At 45.7% G+C, this 26,123-nt stretch overlaps 1 protein-coding gene across 3 annotated transcripts in view; it reads left to right on the top strand.

Annotated features, from left to right (window-relative positions):
• LRIG1 (leucine rich repeats and immunoglobulin like domains 1) overlaps positions 1–26,123 on the top strand; it is a 212,749-nt gene that overhangs the window by 137,041 nt on the left and 49,585 nt on the right. For 2 of the 3 annotated variants that reach the window (XM_054695390.1, XM_037492370.2), the window contains exons 2-3: positions 2,352–2,423; positions 11,546–11,620. Coding sequence is in view for 1 of the 3 variants with exons in the window: in XM_037492370.2 (XP_037348267.1) it covers positions 2,352–2,423; positions 11,546–11,620 (147 nt within the window). In the remaining 2 variants the exon portion in view is untranslated. Of the gene's footprint in view, positions 1–2,351; positions 2,424–11,545; positions 11,621–23,200; positions 23,278–26,123 lie in introns of those variants that run through there. The other variant, XM_037492378.2, reaches the window with a different exon arrangement.

The following is a 26,123-nucleotide window of genomic DNA, read 5'->3' as shown; positions in this document are numbered from 1 at the left end:
CCCTTTTCTCAAGTAGCCTTGTCTTCAAAAGCAGGACTTCTACAACATTTTTGAAGTGTAAATACATTTTGTCTGCTCTCTAAGGGAAGGGTGGACCAAGGGGTGTCGTGATTGAAAATGATTTTATTCTAACACTGAGTTTCTGAAGAATGTGGACACTTGTGGGATGCAATAAGGGGAGTGATTTTCTTGAAGGTAGTGCAGAGCAGAACTCCAGTTAATTGCCAGAGAATCAATTCCTCTGAGCTCCAGCCCCAACCGGGCCACATATGTCAGTCAGAAATGAGTCCTTCAGTTTAAACCTTGATCAGAAGCTAGTGGTCTTCAGGAAAGCCTTGCAAAGAGGTTTTCTTTGGCCCATCCAAGGTGACTTTTTTTTTAAATAAAGAATTGAACAGCTTTCATCTAAGAATTCAGAGTTTGCGCCTCTCTTGAGAACTGAGAAGACTGGTCTGCTCTGCCCTTATTTGTGGAGCTTGAAGCAAAGGACCCATCAGTGGCAGCAGGCTCTCGGCTTCATCCCACACCTGGCAGGTGAACATCTGCTAGATTGACTTCTAGGTTCTTGATTTTGTGGTTTCTAGGTCTTTCTCTGATGTCCCCTCCAGCTTTTAACAGCTCCCATTACCTATGATGATATAACATTAGTCACTGTAAATGCATAGTGTCTGTAGACTCAGAAACAGTATTTCTATCCTTTTTCCATGATAATGTGCCCACAATAGAAGAAAATTTTCACCTGTCTAGCCCTTTTTCCAATGTAAGAAACTTCTCTCCCTTTGTAGATTTTCTTTTCCAGGTCAACCCTGTCGATGTCTGAATACCCATAGATACCCCAAGCAAGACAAGTTCACACTTGATTTCAGTATGTGGTTTAAAAAATTACCACCTTCAGTTTTTATGGTAACATAATCTCTGGACAAATTGCTTTTAATTCAGGCTGTGCCTTGAAAGCAGATGTGCCATTAATTTCAAGTGTAGTTTGACTTTTATTTAGATGAATGTCTTGAGTTGACAGTGGAATAGGGCTATCAGCTCTAGGTTAGTATTGATTGGAAAGTCTCTGGAGGAAGTTTAAAAAGAGTTGCCACTTATGTGAGGTTATGCTGCCGAAGAGATAGGCTTTAAACTCATTATTTGTAGTCCTGTTAATTGACCAAAAAGTCAGTGAAATTAATTGCTGAGATTAAAACTTAACCTCTAGGGGATACACAGGACTGGGTGGATTTTGGTGGTCAGGAGCAAGGTACAGTGCACAGTGAGAAGTAAGTGCCTATTTTGAACATACTTCTGAAATTTGAAACTGGTCTGGGTTGAGAGGTGATCAGAGAAGCCCAGCTGGCTGAATACTGCCCAGCTGGCTTCTCCTCTGCCTTTAGGGCCAGAGCTGGGGGAATGAAGGGGGAAAAGATGTAGTTCTGAGTAATTGGGACAGATGCTATCATCTCAAAGGTTGCTTAATTGTGACCTTCACTGACTTTGGCCAATACCAACAGGAATTACCTTCGAGTGTGGCTCCTGTCTCCTGTGTAACTGTCATTCCTAATAGGTTATTCATTTATGGTAAGAAAACCATGTTCATCAATGATCTTATGATTAGGATCTCATACTGTTCTCTTTCTAAACAATCCTTTCAACTTTGTCTCTACATCTGAGCAACTTTTATCATTAAGTTCTTATTTAGACCCGGCTTTCTCAACCTCTTAATGTTGAGTTGACACTCAGTGCTGGACCATTGATTGTTGTTAAAGGACTGTTCCTTGCATTATAGTATGTTGAGGATCATCCATTGCTTTCATGCACTACCTGCCAGTAGCAATACACACCTCCCTAACCCCTTTCCTGTAGTTGTGACACCAGAAATATCTCCACCTTGCCAGATGTCATCCCTGGTTGAGAGCCACTTATTTTCAGATGAGGGTCAGTCCTCCATTCTCTCTTTGTCTTTACTCTTGCTCTTTATTGTTTGTTGCTTTAATAAAACATGAATCACAAAAAAATGCCACTAAAGATGGCCTTGGATTTGATATGGTGCATGGCATTTGGACGAGCACACTCTAATGTAGGGAGAGAACTGGCATACTATAGACTTCCTTTAGAAATTGTTAAGGGGTTTAGCCAACCTCCAGTGATTTGAGACTTTCTCAGTGACTTGTTTATGGATGCAGGTGGGGAGGGGGTATATCTGTAAATCTCAGTATCAAGGTTACTTAAAGCATGAGATGGAACAATAATGAAGGTTTGGGGTTTTTTTTTGTTGTTGTTGTTGGAAAGCAGAATATTCCTCAGTTTGGGGTGCAATGCTGAGTGTTGATTTAATTACCTTTCCCCCTTTTTTGTTCTTTTACCAGAAACCTGAGTTACAACAAATTTTCTGAGATTGACCCTACTGATTTTGAGGACTTGCCAAATCTACAGGAAGTGTAAGTGCTTCCCCTAAACCTGTGGGGGTGGGCAGTGGGGGTGCTGAGGAATTTATTGGGGAAATGCTCTATTATTGCAGCATCTCTCTCTACCCAGGACCAGCAGTCTAGACTAGTTGGAGGGAACATTGTGTATAGGCCATAGTCACAAATCAGGCTACTTACCTCTCTGCCTGTCACCACAGTCCCTCTCTTCCTAGGCAGTTAGTGATAGTTGTGTTACAATTCAGTAGGTATGGCGTTACTGAAATCCCAGTACAGGGTGCGTGTTTAGGAGAGTCTGTCCCTTGTAGACCAGGTGAGGTAACCACCTGTCTGGTCACTTCCCACAGTTCCCAAGGAGGTGGAATAGCCTGCTCAGCAGGGACATTGGATAGGAAAATGGACAAGAGAGGCTTACCTTTCCCCTGCTGCCTGTAGCTGGGCATTGGAGTCTGTGAAACTCAACAGTTGCTGCCACTTGCAGTGTCCTTTAAATCAGGCCTCGGTCTTGTCTAGTTAACGTAAAGAATTCTGCTTTTAACATGGCTATCGTGCAGGAGTTTTAGCTTCCTAGGGATTTGACAGAAACTTACATAAGTCATGGGTACTCACTGCCGAAAATTTGGAAAGTGTATAAAGACTAATGGGAAACACCAGGATTATCTCTCAAACATAACCGTTATGAACACTTCATGAAAAATATATACTTGTACACCCATCATTTGGGGGATCAACCAGTGTATTGTGTTTCCTACTTAGCCTTGTACTTTTGAATACTTTATCATGTAAATTAAAATTTTTTAAATTTAATTTTTATGTAAAATTAATACACATGGGTATTCCATAGATCATTCACTGGTACTCATGTTTTTAGATATTTTGTTAGATATGTTTAGGTAAGTTATTTTAACATTTGGTTAACATAAAAGTTTTCATTTCTTTTTTGATTCCATTGCTGACCATTTATCTAAAGGAATTGAATTTTATCAGCCGGTACAGCTTGTAAAATATTTGCATTCCTTTCCCTCATCTCCAAATTCTTCAAATTGGCATTTATGACTTCCGTGTGTATTGTAAAAAGGTTTATCAGAAGTAGAAGAGACTCTCAGAAATGCTTTGTCCAGGACCTTCATTTTCCTGTAGGGTCGACAAGCTAGAAATGCGGTAAGGAAATTTGAAGTAGGTCACGATATTAGTTTGCTAAGGTTATCTTAATACTAGACCACTGACTTAGTATAAATGACAGAAATTTATTTTCTCGCAGTTCTGGGGACTTTAAGTGCAAGATCAAGGAGCTGGCAGAGTTGATTTCCCCTCAGGCCTCTCTTTGGATTAGAGACGGCTGCTCCCACTTCACAAGGCCTTTCCTCTGTAGGCACAGTTCTTAGCATCTTGTGTGTCTAAATGCCCTCTTCTTAAAAAGACACCAGTCATATTGGATTTTGTCCCATACATATGATGTCATTTAACCTAATAACCTCTTTATAAAAACCCTGTCTCCATGTGAAGTCATATTCTGAGGTACCAGGGGTTAGGAATTCCCCATATGAATTTTAAGGGGACCCAGTCCCCGAAGATGATAACCTCAGTCCATGAAGAATCTGGTTGGGTTTATAACCAGGCGGTCTTTAATGCTTGTGACTATGCAACTTCTGTATGTTAAGTCACACAACTTAGTGTTTTCATTTAGAATTGGAGAAAATGACAGCTGGGGTATTTCATCTGGCATCAAAGTTTCGATTACTCTTTACTTGAGTGCTTACTATATGCCAGCACAACTCTGAGTACCAGAGTAAGATAGACACACACACTGGGGACTAGTGTGAGGCAAGTGAGGTGCTCACCTTAGGTGCAAGATTTAAGAAGTGCCAAAATGGCAGGATGTTTTGATGCAGCATATGAAAAAAATCAAAATGAATGCAAAAAATCCATGTGGATAAAATACAAAAAGTTTAAGTGGGGACAGGAAGAAAGGATCAGTGTTCCTGATATTTTCTTTTGCCTTGGGTTTCAGTATGGCTTGAAATAGTACTCTTGCATACCCTGTTTGGATGTTAAAACTTTGATTTTTTTTTCCTTTTGGATTTTGTTTGATATTCATTTTAATGTTTAAAGAAATACTGCATTAAAATATTCTTTTGCCTGGTCACCAAAATTTTGGGTCACCCCATAAATGCTGTGCCCTCCTCACACATCCTGGCCCTGCCGACCAAACTCTTCTCTTGCAACTTTTACATTAAGATGGGGGTGGTTGTGAACTGAACCAGGACACCAGATAGGACTGTGTAGATATGTGTTAAGGAGCGAATTGAACAGGGAGTGTGAGGGTATTTTTTTCTTCTTTGTTTTTTTTTTTTTGTAATTTTGGAGGGGTGATCCGAAACTAGGTTAGTCAGGGAGGTGATGTCTGAACACATGTGAAAGTGATAGGTAGGAGTGACTCTAGACATAGGCCCTCAAGGTAAGGACAGGATGAGGGCCACCTAGCCCAGCATGCACAAGGTGTGAGGCCAGAGCCCGACATGGGTCCCAGAAGGCGGAGTAAGTCGCCTCAGTTTTTTGACCTCCCCATCAGCTAGGGACGTGGTCGATGCTCCAGCAAGCATTTTCATTTTCCATTCTAGCTCTGTTGTTCTATTTGTTCCCAAGGCTTTCAGCTTTCATTTTCTTTGACACCCTTAACCTCCAATCCTTTGGGGAGCTGACACCCCACCCAGATCTAAAACTGCGAGCATCTCGTTTCCACCTGTCTTTCATTGGCGGTGCTGGTTGTGAGACCTAAAAATACATTTCTCCCTTAACAGTCACAGCAGTCCTGACAGCACTGTGCTAAACCTTTGGCAAATGCTACCTCCTTTACTCCTCACCAAACTTTGTGGTAGAAATTCTTTTCTTTACAACACTTTTCTCTTTCTTATGGAGGAGGAAATGGAAGCTCAGATGGGTTAGATAGACCTGAGCAATGTTACATGTTGATAAAACTGAGAGGTGAACTCAAATCCTTTTGATTCCAAAACCTGTGCATTTGACCCTGAAGCTGCACTAGCCTAAATTCCCACATCTTAACCTGCAACATTCCGCTAAATATTTTAAAAAAGAAAATCCAGAGTTGATGTCCTTGTGTTGCTTTCTTACATCAGTCTTTGCCTTCTAGGTTTAGAATATTGCCTCTCATTCCTCCAGATGCCTTGTCCAGACCCGTGCTAGCCTCCGATCAGCTTCCCTTCTCCCCTATTGCTTGGCCTTTCTCCCTCCATGAATCTCTTGTTGCATTAAAGGCAGGAGAAGGCTCCTCAGTGCATCCTGTGCTCTTTGCTGTTTTGTATGTGACTTCGTGCCTCCATCCTGCTAAGGCACTCATGGAGGTTGACCTTAAGCAGCTGTTGTGCTAAACACCATTCTTACTGTCACTTGTGCAGGGTGGGGAAGTGGGGAAGATATTGAAGAAAGGAAAAATCATAGTCAACACACAGTTACTTCTAAATAAACTGGCTTGAGTGTTTCTCGGGAGCTGTCATTTCTCCTAAACCATGCAGAGCCACCCAAGTCTGGAAACCTCAGCAAGAGGGGAACCACAGGCTGGCAGAGCAGTGGTTGGTGGTTTTGCCGTGGTTTTATTTTGAAGGTCTGGAACCACATAACATTGTGGGCTAGTTAGGAGAGAAAGTGAGCCCGTTGGATGCCCCAGGCAGGCAGGAAGATACTTGCGCAACTGCTGCCAAGACACACGGTCTCTGCTGCCCACAATTCTGAGGAAAGCCCACCAGGGATGGTCTCTAGCCAGAGGACCTGGGCAATGAGGCTCCTGTATTAATAAGGGGCTATTTATACCACCGCCTTTGAAAACTGCACTCAGATCACATTACTCCTGCCTGGCCTGAGTGTGCTCAATGTGGGTGCTGCCATGTGCTTTCCAGGGCCATTGACCTAAAATGTTCATGAAGGCGGCAAGGAAGCCTGAGTGTGCCTTGCCTGTGGGTATTTATGGTTCACTCTCCTCTGGGTGAGATTTATGCTCCCTCCAGTATGTGGGAGGGAGAGCTTAAGGGAGGGGTAAAATTACAAGGGGGTGTCCTTTTGATGCACTGCTTTTTGACTGTGAATTACCACCACCTGTTAAGCATTTACTCTATTATCTAGCTATATCCTGAATTGTTAGGTTTAATTATTTCAGTAGGATTTTGCCAGAACCCTGTGAAGTTGGTTCTTGAATTATTTATCATTTTTGCATGAAGAAACTAAGGCAACTAAGTGGTTAAGTGACAGGCTGACGGCATTCAGTTGTGAGGGGTAGGATTGGGGTTGAACGAACCCAGGGCTGACTGATTTAAAAATCCAAGCTGTGGATTGGCCCTGATTGGGTGCTCTGTTAACTGTGCCTCATTTCTTCTTTTAAGGTGGTGTATAATTTGGTCCCTTCTTCAAAGGGTTGATATGTCATTCATTGAGATGCTACGTGTAAAGCTCTCAGCACAGAACCCAGAACATGGCCCATGTTCACCTTTATTATTACTGCTTAAAATTGCTAACTTAAGCAACTTTATTCTATACTAAAATAATTATAGGGCCTCCCCGGTGGCGCTGCAGTTGAGTGCTGGGTTGCGAAGCTGCCCTCAGCCTCTGCAGCGCCGGTTCGATCCCATCCCCAGCAACTGGGCGAGGGTCCCACATGGCACGCAGACCTCTCCTGCCGCCCGCTGCTCCTCTCAGCAGTGTACTTCGTCTGTCTGCCTGTTCTGCTCTCTGCTCTGGCTCTGGTGAATTCTCTCACCCTCCTGAGTTCTGACTGTACCAGTGCTTGTATAAATAAATAAATCTTTAAAAAAAATAAAAAAAACTATATCAGATTATGTGGTATAGAAACTGTATCTCTCAGAACTTGCCGAAGTGTTGTTCTCTATTCTTAGATAGCTAGAAACACTAATACCAAGTATCAATCAAATGGCTTCAATCCTAAAACCTGTGTGCCCATGTCTCATAGATGACTTTTTTCCCTTTAAAAATTAAAACAACTGAATTTCCAAGTCACTGCCCAAATGTGGCCATTATAAATCACAGCTCTCTTTGTGTTTGGAAAATACCAAAATGCCTTCGAGTCCTGGACTGACTAAATAAGTGGTATTTCATCCTTGCCATCTCAACCAGAAGAAGAGCACTCCCCAGCTGGCCAAAAAAATTACGGCATTCATCATAAAGAGGAACACTAGTACAGAATATTCTGGGTGACACACGCATCTGTGTGGAAGGAGATGTGCACACCTGTCATCATTGGTAGCAGAAGCTTCCTGCTGGGACAGACTAGAGACCTGAAGTATGGGGAGGTTTTACTTTTCACTCTGTGTTCCTGGTGTTCTTTTTTTTTTTTTTTTTAAAGTTTGCAAGTTCTGTTGTGTGCTTATATTAGCTATTCAATAAATAAATATGGTGCACCAAATCCCAAAGTACTATGGCCCAAAGTTACTGCATGAGCTTGTTTTATACTGTTGAAGCCTGATTTGATTGTTAATAATACTCTAAAACATCCCTGTTAGCATTTTGTATCTTGCCCAATATAAAAGCTTCCTTTCACCAAGCCAAGTAAATGGACATTCTGGAGAAAGCTGACGGCCCAGAAGACCCGAGCTGACCTCAGGGCTGAGAGGGGAAAGGCCTCTTCAATTCTGCCCCAGGTCCTGTAGCCTTGTTACCTTACATGTGACTCTTCATCATTCATGGCCTGATGCCTTTGAGGCACTTCTTGGTTCTGAATCATCAGGAAAAGTTTCAATTAGAGAGGCCAGACATTTTAGAAGGATTTTTAGGACCTTGGATGGAAATAAATTCGGGATGAGCCAGAAGGGAAGAAGATTAGACAACCCCAGATAGCCAAAGATTTCATCTAACACTATCATAAATTCCTAAGGTTTCATTATTCTCAGGAACTGTGCTAAGCCTCCCTTGAGCCCTTTCTCTCCGGGCTCTGGCTGTGCTATTTTTGACCAGTCTATTTCAGTCTGGCAAGCTGGTCATGTCTCAGAGCAAATCAGGCCTCTGTGCCTCCCTGGGATCACATTCTCATTTGGACAGGGGACAGAGCAACCAAAGAGAGTGCCAGCAGTGGTGGAACCAACAGATTGAGCTGGCGGTTCTTTTTAAGTAGAAATGATGTAGAAGTAAGGTGGTTGTGCAGTTCTGTTCCTTTGACTCCAACTGTCCTCTTCACATTTTAGCTAGCCCTGCTGAGATTTCAGCCTGAGATTTCTGCCTAAATCTGTTGACTCAGGGCTACTGATCCAGACGTAAAATGCCCTGGTTATCTTTAGCAGTAGTCCACTGCACCTGTGCTTCCAGCAGTTTTGAAATACTCTCAGTGCCCCTTTCCCTGGTTCATTTATTTCTATGAAATGCGGAGAGGTAGTGTGTCCTGTGTGCAGTAGGACTGAGACCACTCCTTCAACACAAGTTCCCTGCAGAGAAGTCCATGCTGTGTGTTTTGGGTTTAAAATTAAGAGATGTCCTCGGCAGGCTGAAACACAACTGCCACGTTACCCAGGGAATTGTGAGCTTTCCAGCTTGCTGGTCTTTCTGCTGTCACTCGCCTCTGATCCATTCTTGGGTTTCCCTCTTGCCTGTGCTACTCTTCAGCTGATCCCAGCTAGTGACTCAGACCAAAACTTGACATAGAAAACTTAACTACAAGATAGGAAGCAAGAGTAGTACCTGGGACCTGATTAAGAGTTAGAATGAAGTTACATAAGTAGAGTTGTTGCTGAAGGTATAGAAAAATAGGGAGTAATCATTAGGAACCTAGACTCCCTGGGTCGCTGCCACTTTGTGCTGGTGCCTTCATTAAATATCTACCCTCTCAGTGTTTAAACTTCATTGTTGGTATAGTGGGAATTTTCATTGGACTACCCTCCACCCTCTGAGGGTCTGAAGATAACTTTATACATTGAAAAGCTCTTGCAGTCATCTCTGGCACAGTGTGTTAACTGCTGTGGTTATTTTTATGGCCACTGTTATCTATGTTTTAGAATAACTCTGTAAGAAATGAAGAGTTTTTAGAGTTTACTAAATTGCCTATTGGCCTCAGGCCCCTGAACTTAGTTTTCCTTGCTCTGATACTATCTGAGGGGCTCTTCTAATAAGTACACTGATGGGCCTGTGAAAAATTATTAGTAGAGAAGAAGACTGCTGGAGATCTCTAATACCAGATCCCTATGCCAAGCTGGGAAATGGATCACAGCAGGGCTGGAGGAGATAAAAGGTGAAGCAGAAACAATCTGATTTAGGGTGCAGTCAGATAAGAGACTGTTAAAGTAATTAATTGTCTACTTCACCACATAAACAAGGGCCCTTTAAGTGGAGAAAGGATTTGCCACATGATACGGATCTGCTTTCTCTCTGCCAGATGCTTCAGTCATGAAGCTATTGAAACAGACACTCTGTGTCCCACAGCCCAATAATTGCCAAGCTTCATCTCTAACTGACTTTGGCACTGAGGAAAGCAAATGGGATAATTCAACGCCCTTTCCTTCATTTTTTTTCCTATAAAAAAAGATGGCAGACAACCAGATTATTCAAGCAAATGCTAGTTCTATACTTGTATGGACACAGTTGCCATTTCAGTGACCTTGTCTTCAAACAGTAACAAGATGTTCTATGCAAGACATACTCTTAAATGAGAATAAGATACCCCAGTTTATCCCCTTGTTTTGGCATCTCAGATACAATTTCTTTATAGCCTGTCACCCAACAGAAAGCCTGATCACTGTGCTTTGGCTTTCTTGCGGATTTCTGGGCTGACTGCACAAGTCTGATTTTGCATTCACTTCCCAGATTTGGAATTACGTGTCCATGTAAGGAGGCCAGGTTACAAAGCCTCTGGGGCAGATCAGGCAAGCAGCATTTTAGTCCTTGGGCTTAGCCCTTCCATTAAGAGTCCCGAACTAGTAAATACAGAGGTAGAATATTTGAGCAGAATGGGAGCTTGGAGAGCATCTCTGTCTATACAAGATTTTTGGAGTGTCTGTAAGCAAAAATGTGTGTGCAAATATGTATATGTTCCTGGAAAATGTGTCCAGAGACTTCATCAGAGTTCAGAGAAGCTAGAATCTCAGATGGGTATCTGCACGTCCACTTTCCCTGTGTTTTCACAGATGCAATATTGGAATAATTGCCCCCATGTGTCCCAGCTTCTTTGGAAATCCGCCTGTGCCATTGGGTATCTGGCTCTGGGTGGGGTTTGTGAACAGAACTGTGGTTTGCGGGCTATCATATTATACAGCCCAGTTAAAACAAGTAAGAGGGGATGGTCTTTCCTCCTCAAATCCTTTCTGACTATTTGAGCCCACAGGTAGTGCTCTTATATATGGTTTTTGGACATTTTCTTTCTGCACTGTGCCTCTTGTCGTTTTTTTTTTTAAGATTTTATTTATTTATACAAGCACTGGGTACAGTCAGAAGCACGGGAGGGTGAGAGAATTCACCAGAGCCAGAGCGGGGAACAGAATAGGCAGATAGACGAAGTACACTGCTGAGGGGAGCAGCGGGCGGCAGGAGAGGTCTGCGCGCCACAGAGGCCGCGGGCAGCTTCGCAACCCAGCGCTCAACCGCTGCGCCACTGGGGAGGCCTTGCCTCTTGTCATTCTTCCCTGTCCCTTATCTGTTAGTCTTGATTCCTGAGCTAATGAAAGCTCCTGGAAGACTGGAAACATCCTCTGAGTCTTAAATCATATCTGAACTATGGGTGTGATACAATGTAAGTTTTGTGACCTCACGTGACTCTTCTCCCTTTAAGAACTCACTTTTAAATTTCTTATATTTTATTTAGCATTACAATGGAGTCTTAGCATGGCTTACTGGGCACAGTGGGTTTTTTGCCCCCACCCCCTTGGTGTATATCTCATTTCAGCTACTAATTTATTTACTTATTTATTTATTTTATAAAGTGAGAATCAAAATCAACAAGCAACTATAAACCAGAGACACACTACGGGGCAGGAGGAGGGATTAGGGTCAAAAATAAGGGGGGTGGGAATTGTATGGGGACTATAACCAAGATGAAAATGCATACATTGTGCAAAAATGAAAAATGATGTTAAAAAATATTTTTTAAAAAGCTACTAATTTAAATGATTCTTTTCTTCTTCTTGTTACAGGTTCCTCAGTAACAATGAGTTGACGGCCATACCATCCCTGGGTGCTGCTTCTCCTCACATTGTCTCCCTCTTTCTGTAAGTGGTGCCATTGGGTAAACCTGGGTTGTTTGCTGAGACTGGGGGATTATCCTGCTGACACTGGTGGCAAGAAAATGTGCTTGCTGCTGAAGAGTGGCCTGTCTTCCTACTGCAGCCTTCATGGGTGTCACAGCTGGCCCTTGTACTTGTTGGGGGGTTTGTGGAATTAACAGATGGAAGTTTTGCATCATCTCTCATCTGGAGGGAAAATAGTTCTGTTTAGGTGCAGAGGTGTACAGAACCAGATTTCTTGCTTCTCATGGTCAGCCTGCAAGTTAGGTGAATAAACTGGAGTTAAAGGGAGCTTTTGTGAATTAGAAGACAGCAGGCTCAACTTTGTGCCAGTGAATCTGGTAACGTGACTCAGTTTACTTCTATGGCTTTAAAAAAGAAAATACCCCTTAGGCCTCTGGAAACAGTATAGAGGTAAGGAATTAATTCTCATGGTCAAGTGTTTAACAATAGACAACCTGCTGATTATTACAGACAACACACTAGAAATAAAAAGAAGTATAAAGGGAATTAAATGGAGGTTGTTATGGTTTGAGCTGTTAAGAACCATTGCTGAGGAGTCAGGTACCTTGAGTTGCACCATTTCTTCAGTTGTTTTCAACTCACCCAGACGTCTTTCCAGATAAACCAGTAGTGAATCCAACCCCACTTTCTACCCGAGATTTTATTAGCAGCTTCCTTAGCAGAGCACCTCTGCCCCAGTGAATTTCCTGTTTCCACTGCAGGCCTGCATATTTTTATTGGATTTCGATTTTTGCTGGCGTTACACCTCATTTGCTCACCTGTTCATATCTTTCCTCAACGCCAGCATAGTACTTAGCAGGAATGGGTCATCAGTGAGATTGCCTGGGTAGCTTCCAGATCTCAGGTTTTATTGGTTCCAGGCCTCATTTTCAATAGGTACTCCCTCCTTGTGAACCAGCGTCTTGGCTAAACCTTTTCTAGAGGTTTGGGAGAACTGGACATTAAAATTGTGGCCCAGTTCTGTGTCCTGGTCAGACAGCTTCATTTTTCTTGGTCTCATCTTCCTCATTTACAGAAAGCATTCCTGACTCATCTTACATATGGGGAGTGTGACCTGAAGGTTGGAGAGTAGAATAGATAGGGAGGCCTGGGCATATCATGCAAGACACAGTGATGGCTGCAGCTTCAGGCTGGCAGCTGATAGTCACATAGCTCTTTGCGCTTTGGCAGCATGTCCCTTTTAGGGCCACAGGATTTGTGAGTCAGTCCTTGTTCCTGAGAAATGGAATGAAGATTGGGGTACTGTGTCTGCATACAGATAGGCAAGTGTCTTGACTTTTGTAACCATTTGGTCTGTGTGCCAGCATCTGGAAGGTGTTTACTTGTTGGCAAACTAAATTAGTTTCTCTTACCCTAGGCTAATTAGGGGCATGATAATCCCTCATATGCCCATATGACAAAGCACTGGGATATACTCTGAACACCTTGCCACTTAAACTGTAGCCAGTGGACGAGCCGTGTCCTGTCTGTCAGCACCACACTCATCAGATATGCAGTCTCAAGCCACCTCCCAGTGCTGCTGGATCAGGAGCTGCTTTGATAAGGTCCTCTAGCCATTTGCCCCTTGTTCACTCCCCTTGCTCCTCCTTTGTTTTATCAGCGGGAAATCAAAGCCTCCTGGGTTCCTGTAAGTTGTGAGATGGAGAGGTGGAACTGAGGTGCCCACATTTTCCATGCATTGCTATCTTACCTTCGTGCCTTGGATGGGAGAACCTGGCAGGTGCCTCTGAATCACCCATGCCAAAGATGGGCAGGGACCCCAGCTTACCCTGAGGACCTGTGGTACTTTGAATCACGCTTTGCTCTGCTTACTAAAAATACCTTTCTGTTCTTTGCTCCCAGTGCCTGGAACAGTGGGACTGGTTGGCCTTGTTCCTGCTGTTTCATTAGACGGCATTAAAATATATAAACCGGAGCTGGGTTGATTCAGTTTGGAAAATGCAGGTTAGCCTGGGAGACCCTCCTTTTGGCTTAAAGCTGGTCTCCATCCCACTGGGTTAGTGATTTCTCTTAAACTACAGAAAATGAAGGGTCTTTATCTTCTTTTTCTCTTGAGGGGCCTTGTTCCCTGATGTTTGGATTTAATGCATGCAAGGATAGATAAGCAGTGTGACATCTGGGTAGCAGGTGTATGAACAATTTCATGATCATCCTTCATGCCTTTCTATATTTTCTTCAAGTGGGTTGTGCAAGGGCAAGGAAGAAAATGACAACCTGGGCAGCAGGTGAGCCTCACCTTCCCACCCTGACCACCAAGGTGAAAGGCTTAGCATCTTCATCCCCAGGATGATTCCAAACATTCAGGCTCCAAAGAGCATGTTTTGCTAATATGTGGCTTTTCAGGACCACAGATTTAAAAGGCCTCACATCTTCAGCAAACACTTAGGCACCTTTTATGCCCCTGCAGTCAGGGCCAAGGCTGTTCCAGGCTAACCTTGAGAGAATTCAGGCACTCATAGGAAGCCCGGACACACTGCAAATGTGGGCAGTTCTTCAGCTCAATGAATGTTTGTACTTTTAGTCCTTAGTATCCAAATTCTTATTCCCATCTCATCTTCCCTTTGTGAATAGGTGAGACTTGAGAAAAATAAAATGTGCAAAGGGAGGAAGTGGCTGAGGCCATCCAAGTGTAAAGAGCCAGGGAAACTTTCTTAGGCAGGTGTGTCAGGGAAAAGCAGGGGGAGGGCTCTTTTATAATACAGAGCATATACGTGGTGCTGTCTCTGGTGAAGTTGTGACCTGGGATGCTGTTGCCTTTGTCTCATTTGTTGAATGAAGGGGTTGAAGCAGCTGCTGAAGGTGTTCCTCTCAGTTTTCATATTCCTTCTAAGACCTGGAGATGTAGCGATAGGCAACAATGTCACACAAGAAATCCCCCAGATCTTGTAACCACTACAGCTTCTTTCTTTCAGCACAAGTAGCAAGTCTGTGGTTTTCACTCAGACACCTGTAATTATGGACTTTTGCCTCTGGAAGCTGGCTCTTCATCTCTGTGTGGGTTTCCTGTCTCCTGCATGTCGTCCTTCTTTGCTTCTTGCTTGCAGCACTCCTCTGGCCCCGGACACCAGTGCCCTCCCTCACTGGGTGTCACGGTTGGCAGGGGGCTCGTGGGAACAGGTTAATTTCGCATATGGCTTTGATATCAGGGCTTCAAAACAGTTTTCCAGTGCTTTGGAAACTGGAGTCATTCAGTAGAATTTCAATTGGTTAATACTTTCTGATTAAAGGACTTAATTCAATTAAAGTATTTGTCAAAGAGCAGATTTATTTGCATCGTGTTCTGAGGATAATGCCGAAGCCATTTGTCCTTCATAACAATAAAGCATAAAACTCAAGGAAAGCTTTTAATAGGATTGGGTTGAAGTGAGAGGGGCCTAATTTGATAAAATAGTTCTCAGAAAAAGAAACAGACTTTTGTAAAACAGGGGCAAAATCTGCTCATGGATTCTTATATTTGAATTTTTTTAATTTGAAGTCCAGGAAACTCAAGTTACAATTCCCCTGACAACAGTAATTTTGTCTGATGCATAAATGGCATTTTTTGTTGAAGAAAAATTTCCTCTTTTCCTGTGGTGTTACTGCACTTGTATCATTGTGAAGACTGGTCACAGGGGAAATGGTTGATTTTTTTTTTTTAGTCCTAGGAGAAAAAGAACTTGCTGTAAAATCAACCTCATTTTTAAAGCAGGGCAGTCTCCTGCACATTTACTAGCAACTATCCTACATGGACCTCGGCATTATCCATGTAACCTTTTCCAGTTGGTGGTTTAGTTAAGATTTTGTCCCTTAACTGTGCCTTGTTCCCACTCCCCTCTACCTTTGGCCTAGATCCAGATAGGTGAGCAAGCAAAGATTAGTTGCACCCTATTACTCGTGACTTTATAATATTGTTATTAAAATCCCTGGGGTTTATACTATATTTGAAACGCATTGAAGTGCCTTTTACTTCTAATCTGGAAAAAAAAAATTAGCTATTTTTTTATAAGATAAATGTAACATCACATAGAACTCACTGTTTAACGCTTTTCAGATGTACAATCCAGCAACTTTTACTTCATTTTCAGCATTGTACAACTTCCACTACTATCTCATTTCAGAATAAACCTCCATACCCTTTAAGCAGTGGCCTCCCTTTGCCCTTCCCTCCAGCCCCTGGCAATCGCTAATCTGAAAACAAATGTTTTTTTGAAGGAAGAATTTTTCACTCATGTTAGCAAATGGACCTGAAAAACTTGGGATATGAATCATTTAAATAAAAACATCAGAGGTGGATCTAAGTACACAGTTTATATATTTTGCTCTTTTAGCTGAAGAAAAACTGATTGAATAAAAAGGATGGGATATTTAACATCTCTTTATTATAACTTCCGGAGAATAAAACCTGGAAGGAATGAAACCTGGTGTCCTGTCTGTGACCCCACTCGGAGCGAGTTAAGTGGAAGGAGCCCTGGGTGCAGATGAGGGATCCTGATGCTGTGAAGGATGGTGCTCTTCTAGATGGGTCTGCTGGGGGGGTAAAATCAATACTTAACTCTCCATGTGCCTGATGAACTGGCTAGAAACAAGAGGGGCAAATCAATCTTCTTTACAGGCTTGTTAATGTGAAGATCAATCCACATAAAACTGTAATTAAAGAGCTAGTGGAGGGGGCAGTGATGGTCTGGCCCAGGCCCCTCAGGGCTGGGAGAAGAGTTGGGCTCCACCACCAAGCCAGGGAGGAAAGGGGCCCAGATTCTACAAAATTAGGCTGAGTTTAGGACCAGAGCTAAGGCTGTTGGTAATTAGACATTAAGCACTTAATTACACTGAGTAGCAAATAGTTGGCTGGCATCTGTGAGAGAGAAAGAGAGAGAGAGAGAGAGAGAGTGTGTGTGTGTGTGTTGGGGAGTGTGAAGGGCAGACTTGTCCTCCCCCTCAGGAGTTGGGTTGCCACCTCTTAGGTTGCCTTTCTCTTAGCTGCCCCTAAAACTTTTTCCACGTTGTATCACCTGAAAGAAGATCATCATTTGCAGACATAATAGAGAACTGCTGTTCCCGTCTGTTTTTATGCTGTTCTCCTCCACAAGTATGAGATATGGTAGCTTGTCTTATGCTGAGTGGTGATTGTGGCTGGGCAAGCTCCTGTGTGCTGATACACAGCTGGACTCGCGATGTAAGGTGAGGTGAGTGTCGCTGTCCTCCCACAATAAAGGATCCTCATCCCTCCTGTAGGGGAATTGTCTGCTGGACCATCCACAGATCATAGGGTAAGAGTGGACTTAATCAAGCTTGATGGTTAAACAATGTGGAAACGGGTCCGTCTTTGCCCAGTCTCCTTCAGGAACCCATTTTAACCTGCTGCTAAAGGCAGGCAGGTCCATTTGGGTGTTGGTGTAAAAGTAAACTGCACTTGGGCCATTGGCATCTTTTCGCTCTGGGAGTCTTTCCATACTCTCAAGAGTGGTAAAGTTAATAGGGGAACACTTAGGAAGAAACTGTGAATGCAGTTGTTCCTTAAAAGTCCCAAGGTGAGCTTGTTTCTTTCTTTCCTGAGTAGCCTGTGGCCTATTCACGTTCCAGACTGTAGGGTAAAGAAAATGTCAGGCTTTTCTGCCCTCCCGCCATCAGGATAGATGATGGATCCTTGTCCTGAATGCATGCCTGATGGCAGGCACCTGGAATAGGGTGTGGGCATAGGTAGATGGGATTCAGCTGAGCTAAGACTGTGCTTTTAAGGGCGGCGTCACGGGGGACGCTAGCAGCACCAGCAGCAGCACCAGCACCAGCAGCAGCAGCAGCAGCCGCCGCAGCCGAAGCCGAGAAGCAGCAGAACGAACGCTAGAGAGCCCAGATAGAGAGAAGACTTGCTGGGGGCTGGGAGGCCTGCCAGCCTCCCAGCCCCCAGCCAGCACCCCTGCCTGCCATATGCCTGGTGAACCCCAAATAAAAAACCTGCAAAACTACTGAGGACTCTGACTCCTCCTTTACCCGGTCTGCATGGGATCAGAAAACCTGCCTTGTGCCCTGTCCTGCCCTTACAATTGGCGTATGTCGGCAAGATCCATGCAGACGGGTATTGGAGCCCTCCGAAGACCTGGAGGGACTAAGGAGAACAGACTTTGCCTGTGACGACGCTGGAGGCACCATGGCGGTATAGAAGATGGATACGTCCACGAGCTACAGGATGAGACCTGGCGTGAAGGAGACGCCCGAAAGGACCAGCCAACGACACCGGATAGGACCAGCCAACGACACCGGATAGGACCAGCCAACGACACCGGAAAGGACCAGCCAATGACCCCTGAGGCAGCAGGCCATTGCTGAAGCAGGGAGAGGCCAATGGACTGATAGACTGATGAACTGATGATTTTGGACTGACAATCCCGCCAGAAGGCGGAGGACCTTAGCAGGTTATGTTTATTTTTTGAGAATCTGGGGGTGGCCAGTGGGCCTAGATGGCCAAAAGCAGCCTGTGTATGCCCAGTGGCCAGGTGGAGGAGAAAAGCCAACTAAGGTGGCAAAAGCTGGTACTGATGCTAAGTTGAGAAGCCCTAAAGCGGCTGTTAAGCAGCCTGGGTATGCTGAAGCCCTGTGAGTCTCGTAAAATCACCTATGGGTGATGCCCTGCTCATTCTTGAGTGAGGGTGAGGAGCTGAGGAGCCCGTCCTTGGGGGACGGGTGGGGAACGTGGCTTGGGGTGGAGCCCAAGCCAAATGCAGAGTTTGGATCCCCGACCCATGTGCTTGTGCAGTGGGTTGGCTTGAGTGCAGGGGTCTGCGAGTCGCATGGGTGGCCATGAAGGCCGAGTGTTGGAGCGACTGCAGACAGAAACCCTGAGGGTTGGCGATTACCCCCAACAGAATAAAATTGCCAATCCCAGAGCTAGTGCATCCTGGGGGTGGATGCTGTGTGCGCCTTGTAGCCGAGACTACAGCCAGAGAAGGCCAGGAAGCCTGACGGCTCCTGGTATGTTATAGTAGATGCCGTGAGTGATTCCCCTCCCTCGTATGAGCAGTGCCTTCGGCAGCAGATTTGGTGGCTCATCTGCTGGTACCAATAATTGTCTTTTGCACTTGGTTGGTGCCCTGCCTGGACTTATTTGTGTTCTGTTGTATTTTGTTATATTGTATTTTGTTATATTTGATGTATTTGCTTTTGTGGGCCATGGCTGCATTGTTTGTTTGCTTAGAAAATTGTATATATATGTATAGACTGTATGGCAGAAAACCCTGAGGGGGTGGACTGTAGGGTAAAGAAAATATCAGGCTTTTCTGCCCTCCCGCCATCAGGATAGATGGATCCTTGTCCTGAATGCATGCCTGATGGCAGGCACCTGGAATAGGGTGTGGGCATAGGTAGATGGGATTCAGCTGAGCTAAGACTGTGCTTTTAAGGGCGGCGTCACGGGGGGACGCTAGCAGCACCAGCAGCAGCACCAGCACCAGCAGCAGCAGCAGCAGCCGCCGCAGCCGAAGCCGAGAAGCAGCAGAACGAACGCTAGAGAGCCCAGATAGAGAGAAGACTTGCTGGGGGCTGGGAGGCCTGCCAGCCTCCCAGCCCCCCAGCCAGCACCCCTGCCTGCCATATGCCTGGTGAACCCCAAATAAAAAACCTGCAAAACTACTGAGGACTCTGACTCCTCCTTTACCCGGTCTGCATGGGATCAGAAAACCTGCACTGTGCCCAGTTCTGCCCTTACACAGACAATAAGGGGAAACCATAGCCATAGCTGAGAAAACAGCACAGCAGAGAAATATAGATAAAATGGGACTGCAGTCCCTTTTCTGTCTTAAGAGATATGCTCACTTCTGCCTTGTTTGCTCAGATTATTGGGTGGTGTGAATAAACTGAATCTTCCTTCTGGTCAGACATCACACCCATTCCCTTGGGAGATGGTGGCTTCTCACCCTTCTCACTGGGCTGTCCCATCAAAATGCTCTGGAAAGTTCTCTGAGACACAGGTGGCTGGGCTAGCCCATTTCTCATCCAGCAGGTGTGTGGGTGTCATGGGAAGATTTGCTTTGTTAACAAGTTCCCAGGTGAGGGAACTCCTTTTCGAGAGCCACTGCCTAGACTCATAGGGGGACGACTCAAGTCTTAGGTGTAGAATCCTTATTATTAAGCTCCTAGTTGGTGGGAGCAATTATTTGGATACATTCTTTTTTTTTTTAAAGATTTATTTATTTACGCATACAAGAGCTGGGGTACAGGCCAGGGATGCAGGGGGGTGAAAGGATTCACCAGAGAGTAGGTAGTGGAACAGGCAGACTGACTGAAATACACTGCTGAGAGGAGCAGCGGGCGAGACAGGAGAGGTCTGCTGCACCATGTGGGTTTCTCTCTGGCCGGCCTGGGATCAAACTTGTGCTGCAGAGGCTGCGGATTGCTTCACAGTGCGGTGCTTAACCCCTTGCGCCAGCAGGGAGACCCTATTTAGATACATTCTTGATGTCACTGGTGTGGCAACAGGCATCTGGGATGGTGGGACCCCAAAGCTCTGGTAAGGTATTTACTGGCTGGGGCCATTGGCTGTGGTGAGCATAGGCAAGCAGATCTGGCTGTGGCTCTGGGTTGGAGACCCATGACTTTTACACATTTGTCTCTGCTTAATTTGCTGTTTATTGGTGATCATGCCTGTCTTCCCAACAGACCTTCCCCAAAGGCAGGAGCACTCAGTGCACAGCCTGGCATGGTAGGTGCCTGCTGTTATCTCATGGTGTGGGTATTAACGGCTCTACTTACAGCCTGGCAGGAGGAGCCAATGCAGGGCGTTGGTTTTAGCACCACTCACCTTCCTGCTGATTATCAGTGACCACTATCAGATAAATCTTTGCCCTCACCTGAGACTTGAATGGGGCTGTTTTGTTCCAGGTGGAAGTTAAAAGAGCATCTGAAAGGTAGACAGGCGCTTCTCCCTGATCTAATAGGAGAATGAAAACCCAGACCCACACCTGTCCTCCCAAACCCCTCATTGTTTAGGGCCAGGTGACTCTCCTCCTGTTTTCCTCACCTTCTCTCATTGGAGGGTGGGGTGGGGTTGTCCCCCTGGCCTCAGGGTCAGGGAGAGGAGCCAGGGAAGCTCAGAATGCTTTACAATGGAGGCCTAGGCCCCACAGCAAGGTAATCAAGGCCACTGTGAGGTTTGCTGCCTGTGCCTCACTTGAAGCCCTGGAGAACAGGCCAACCCTTGCAACTCCTACTCTGCCTTCAGAGCAAGATGGGTAAAGAGACAGTTGTGATACCAGCCCAGGCTGGGCTGTTTAAAGGGCTCCTCTCCACTGTCACTGGTAGGGTGCAAGGCAGGGGGAGGTTTCCAAAGTGACATTTTAGCTCAGGCGCCTCTTAGGTAGACCTCCTTTCTCTGCCCCCCAACAATTGAGTGTAAATTACAGGTGTCAGCTTCAGGACCCTCAGTGTTTGGCCAACACGGTGGGTGCTTGGAGGAGTACAGATAGGACATGGCAAGTTCCACTGCAGGCCCATCTTCCCCACCCCCCCATTATGTCCTTTGTCAGTGGCAGGCTGTTAGGAAAAGCCAGCACATGTCTGTGGGAAGGCAGAGCAGGACCCTTGGTTCTTAGAACCACAGGCTCCTCAGATGGGGGATACCACCAACAGGCCCCAAAATAGAAAATTAAACACCCAATTTACAAAGAAAGCAACTCTGAGTCCCGGAATCTTCCCAGGGGTTCTGTAGTGCAGACTGCCTCTTGCCCTGAGTCTGAGTGAACCTTTTGCTGGGAAGGGAGCCACTGTGGCCTCCGCAGTGAGCCTGCCAAGTTACACACAGTCATGACTTGTCATTTTCCTTCTCTTTTCTTTCCTTTTTATCCCCCCTGCCTTTCTTTGTGAGTGGGGGTGGTGAGGCCGCCAGATGAGTCGTACATCTGTAAGTCATTTGCTGAGAAAGTAAAGTGAACACCAGCTGTAGGGTCTGGGAGCCGAGGGAGGGAGGGGAGAGCCGGCGGAATAGGCCCTTGGTCAGGGAGGTCACTGCCTTTTTGGGAATTTGGCAGCTTAGATTCTGCTGTGGAGTGTTGGCTTTTGTTGGGTGTCTGCCCCTCCCCCCCCTTATTTTTTCTGATGATCTTATAAGCTTTAAATATAGTCCCAGGTCCAGTGGGAATAGGGGTGCTGGTGAAGCTGGATGTTCTTGGAGCAGTGGGTGCTGAAAATGCTTTGGGTTCCGTGAACTGGAGCCGGGAAGCAGAGCGGCTTTGTGGGTTGCACAATCTCCCGTGTGAAAGGAGCTGGCTCCTGCCCATATCAACAGTCTCCTTCCAACTGGGACCATTTCCTCCTCCTCCTCCCCCTCGCCCACTTCCTGCAGGTGGCTTCTGTAATCCACTTACCACTGGAAGCCTCATGAGCCTGTGCACCTAATCCGAAAATGGCCGGCTTGACTTTGACCTGAGAGGTGACCTTGCAAAGAAGGCAGGGCCTATTGTGTCTGCTCACACCTGGGAGCCATTTTCAGCTTTTATACCCCAAGTGGGAGAAATGTGTTTGCATTTATGCCGGCCTTCCTTTCACGAGGTCTCATTGTTGGGTGAGATGGAGGAAATTTTAGATTCACCCTGCTTTTTCAAAGGCAAAGGTTTTAAATCTAGAATAGTTTACTCAGTGTATGGAGTCATGAAATTGCCTTTTTTTTCATCATCACAAAATGTCAGCAGTCTCGTACGGTTCAGCTAGTTTCTGAAATGTGGTGCCCTGACGTTGGCAAGCATTGCTCCACGTGCCTTCCCAGGCCTCTCACTATATAGCCTCTGCCGACCTGGGAAACAGACACAGCATCTTTTGTTAAGCCAAAGATAGGCACCTGAGGCACAGAGAGGGCAAGAAACTTGCCTGAGGTCACACAGGAAGTTGCAAAAGTGGGTCTTGATCTCATTTTTCTCCACTTCTGGGGCTTGTGCTCACAAGATTTGTGGAGGTGTGTGGCCTGGGAACCCAGGAGAGTATTGTCATTTCAAGTGTGACATCAAATTGTGCTGGGAATGGAGAGCCTTGGGACTGTTGCCAGAAACCTCCGATGTTGCATATTGCTCTGGGTACAGACTCAAGGCTCCTTCCCAGGTGAAGGCACAGGCACCTCTGCTGCCTTAACAGCAGGCTTGGCTCACTGGCCTTGGGCCGCCCTCATGTGACTTTAATTAGCTGATGTAGAATAGCAGGCCCCGAAGATTAGGCTGAATGACCGACCCTCTAGTCACACCCTCAAGTTAGAGATCGTGGGCTGGTCATGATCATCCCTCCGCAAAGGACACAATAAGGAAAAAACACCTCGTTGAGTCTCTGTGGAGCCCAGACTTGTTCGATTGTGCCAGCAGCATATCTGCTTCGAAGACAGCACTTCAAGGCAAATTCCTCCGCAATTTCCTCACTTCCTGGCTGCCTTTCAAACCCCAACAGCTGAGACAAAGGTGCCAATTTGTGGTTCGTTCTTCTCAGCTCCTTCCACCAGGAGATGAAAGTGTGTTTGGAAGGACAGCAGGTTTTACGTGGGGTGTTCCCTCCAGGGAACCCTGTTCTCTGCTCCACTGATCGGACAGTCTCTGTGGGCTAAGAAACATTTGGTGGTTGGGAGGCTGCTGTGAATTTAGTTTGCAAAGACCTAGTAGCTGTAAAAAACAAAGGTAGGTAACAAATGGCTAGCCACCTTCCTGTGTCACAGGGCTATGTGGAGAGAGCACCTGGCTTAGTGGCTAAGGCTCTGGGCTCGAGACCTGCCTTTGTTGCCCTTGGTGTTTATTGGTAGGGTGGTTGTGAGAATTCAGTAAATACTGTATGTATGTCCTCAGTACAGTGTCTGGTGTTTAGTGGATGCGCACCAATTAGTAGAGGCTCTGACCACTGAGCACTCTGTCCGCACCCCTAGTGTGGACAGGGCTGGTCCTGCTTTTGCTTCACTGTTTGCCACACTAAACCAGGAGGCCTGGTACAGGCGACAGGACCACAAGTCCCCAAAATGGACTTTATTTGCAGATACCAGTCAAGGGTCACTCTTCTGGGGATTGGTTGAAGTGTGTAGGTAATCCCTGTGTGTGTGTGTGTGTGTGTGTGTGTGTGCGCGCGCGCGCTCATGTTCATGCACACATACACAGAGTCCCTCAGCATCCTTAGCTTATTACATTAATTCCTGTTCTGGGAGCTGTGAGTATAGTAGAATTTTCCCTTCCTCTTCTCTCATTGCCTGCTCCTCTGAATATGTGCAGGAAATGTGAAAACATGAAGCAGATATGTCACAGTGGCTCTCATCATAGACTGTAGTAGGTTGACCTGGAGAACTTTTAAAAACTAAGATGCCCAGGCTGATTCAGAGCCTCAGGTTGGGGGGCTGGAGGAGAGACCCAGCACAATGCTGTGTGGGTGAAGTTGTCCACTTCACAGTATTACACTGTGCCGCTGCAAGCTGGGAAATTGCAAAGCAAGGGCGCTGTCCTCTATGCTTTTATTTTTTTCCCTTCCCCTTTTTCTCTCCAGGTGAAGGACAAAGAAATCCCAAGGCTGGCCTTCATTTTAGCACTTGTGATCTTGGGGGCCCTATTACGGGTTTAAGTTACCTCGTTCACCACAGATTTAATTAGAAGATACTGTGGAGTTAGCTAATTGAAATGAGGAGGAACCTGTTTTTGCCTTTGTGGTATACAGGGGGAGTGTTTGATCTGATTAGACATGACTGCGTAATTTGTTGATCACAGAACCTGTGACTTTGTGACCTAATCGGGGTCTTTTTTTTTTTTTTTTTTTTTTTTACCTGAAAGCTGGCCCACCTGTCTCATTTGCAGTGAGACAGAGAAGTCTCACTGGGCTTGTGAAAAAATCCTGAGTAGTAAAATGATGAGCAAAAGTAGCTTTACTTTTGGGCTCTTGGAAATCGTTTTTCTTTAAAATCCAAAAGTAGTGGCTTAGCTCTTTTTTAAAAAGTGTTTTACGAAGTGAAGGCCCTGTCTGATCCCATCCTAAAGTTGTGTTGTAATGTCGGAAGTTCAAGTGCTAGCACTGAGTGTGCAAAATTGTGTGATGGGATTTTGTGAGGGTTGTGTTTAGAATTGGACCCTTAGATAAGTTGCAAAGAGGAACTGGAATTTTGGAAATGAGGAAAAAACTTCCCTTGGACTTCTTAGAATTTGACATTTTCTCCCAGGCAAGTATATTTTTGAAAGTGGGCAAATGGTAGTTTGGGCACGCCTCATGATGTCTCTCTGCCTTGTAAGTGCTGCTTGGTTCTGGGAGGCCCAGTGAGGACTGGCCTTTCCAGAAGCACCTCCTGGGCCTGCTGACAGCAGCAATAAACCCTTTCACCACCTGGGGCTCCTTGTGGCCAGGCTGTCCCCTGCCCTCTTTCCCTTATTCTCTAGTATGTGCTAATAAGAGCCCTGATTTGGTGATTCTCCGGCAATTATGTGGTTCTAAGTAAGAGCCTCATGCCTGTCTTCACTTTTGCCTGCTCCTGAAAAGTTGCTCTCGCGTGAGAGCAGCAGTGCGTCATGGGGAGAAGCAGATTCAGGGTCACAGTCTGCTGTGCGCCAGCACTTCAGATCAGTTTCCTGGATGAGGGCAGAGTTCATTCGTTCCTGCCTCCGTGGCCTCATGGGTCACCTCTGGGGAGAGAATTGGTGAGGCCTTGTGGCCTCTCTTGGTCGCTCCTTTGTGAGCATTTCAGAAGAAATCCTGGAGCTAGTGGTGGTAGGTGACCTCTCTGTGGCTTTCCCCACCGTCCTCGGCATGACTTAATCTGACAAGGCTTGTCCTGACTGCACCCAGAGTGCAAGTTAGTCTGCAGTGAGGGGCCGCTGCTGGGAAGACAGGAGAAGTCCCTTCCTCAAGTGCCCATGGCCTCCCCTTCAGCACCAGCCATGTTTAGAGAGAAACCAGAGTCCAGACACTGGGATTCTAGCCCTGACTCTGCCAGGTTCCCCCTTGTAGGCTCCTTCTCCTCTTTGGGTTTCTCTTCTTTCATCTGGATGGAAAGGGGCTTAACCAGGGTCTAAAAAAAGGAAAAATGATATAAGAATTACATAAAATAAAATAATTCATTAAAAAAAAATACACATGGTAGGGCCTCCCCGGTGACGCAGTGAGTTGAACGCCACGCTGTGAAGCTGTCCGCAGCCTGTGCAGTGCGGGTTCAATCCCGGCCGGCCAGGGAGAAACCCACATGGCACAGCAGACCTCTCCTGTCTTGCCCACTGCTCCCCTCAGCAGTGCTTTCAGTCTGTCTGCCTGTTCTGCTCCCCGCTCTGTCTCTGGTGAACCCTCTCACCTTCCCTCGCCTCTGACCTGTACCCCAGTTCTTGTGTAAATAAATAAAAGGTCTTAAAAAAAAAGAAATAAAATATACATGGCAGGTGGGAAGGGCCTTGAGTTTATTCTTTGGAACAAAGGTCCATCTGTAGTTGAGAACTGCTTTTGTGGGATCCCAGTTTCTAGCCGGGGTCAGATGCTTGTGAATACTGTGGGCCTGCTGAGCCTGTGATGC

The sequence above is a fragment of the Talpa occidentalis genome, unplaced genomic scaffold (genome assembly GCF_014898055.3).
Source record: "Talpa occidentalis isolate TD23 unplaced genomic scaffold, MPIMG_talOcc4v2.1 talOcc4.10, whole genome shotgun sequence".
Classification (NCBI taxonomy): domain Eukaryota; kingdom Metazoa; phylum Chordata; class Mammalia; order Eulipotyphla; family Talpidae; genus Talpa; species Talpa occidentalis.
Note: the sequence above shows the minus strand (reverse complement) of the source record. Positions and strands in the feature narration are given on the sequence as shown.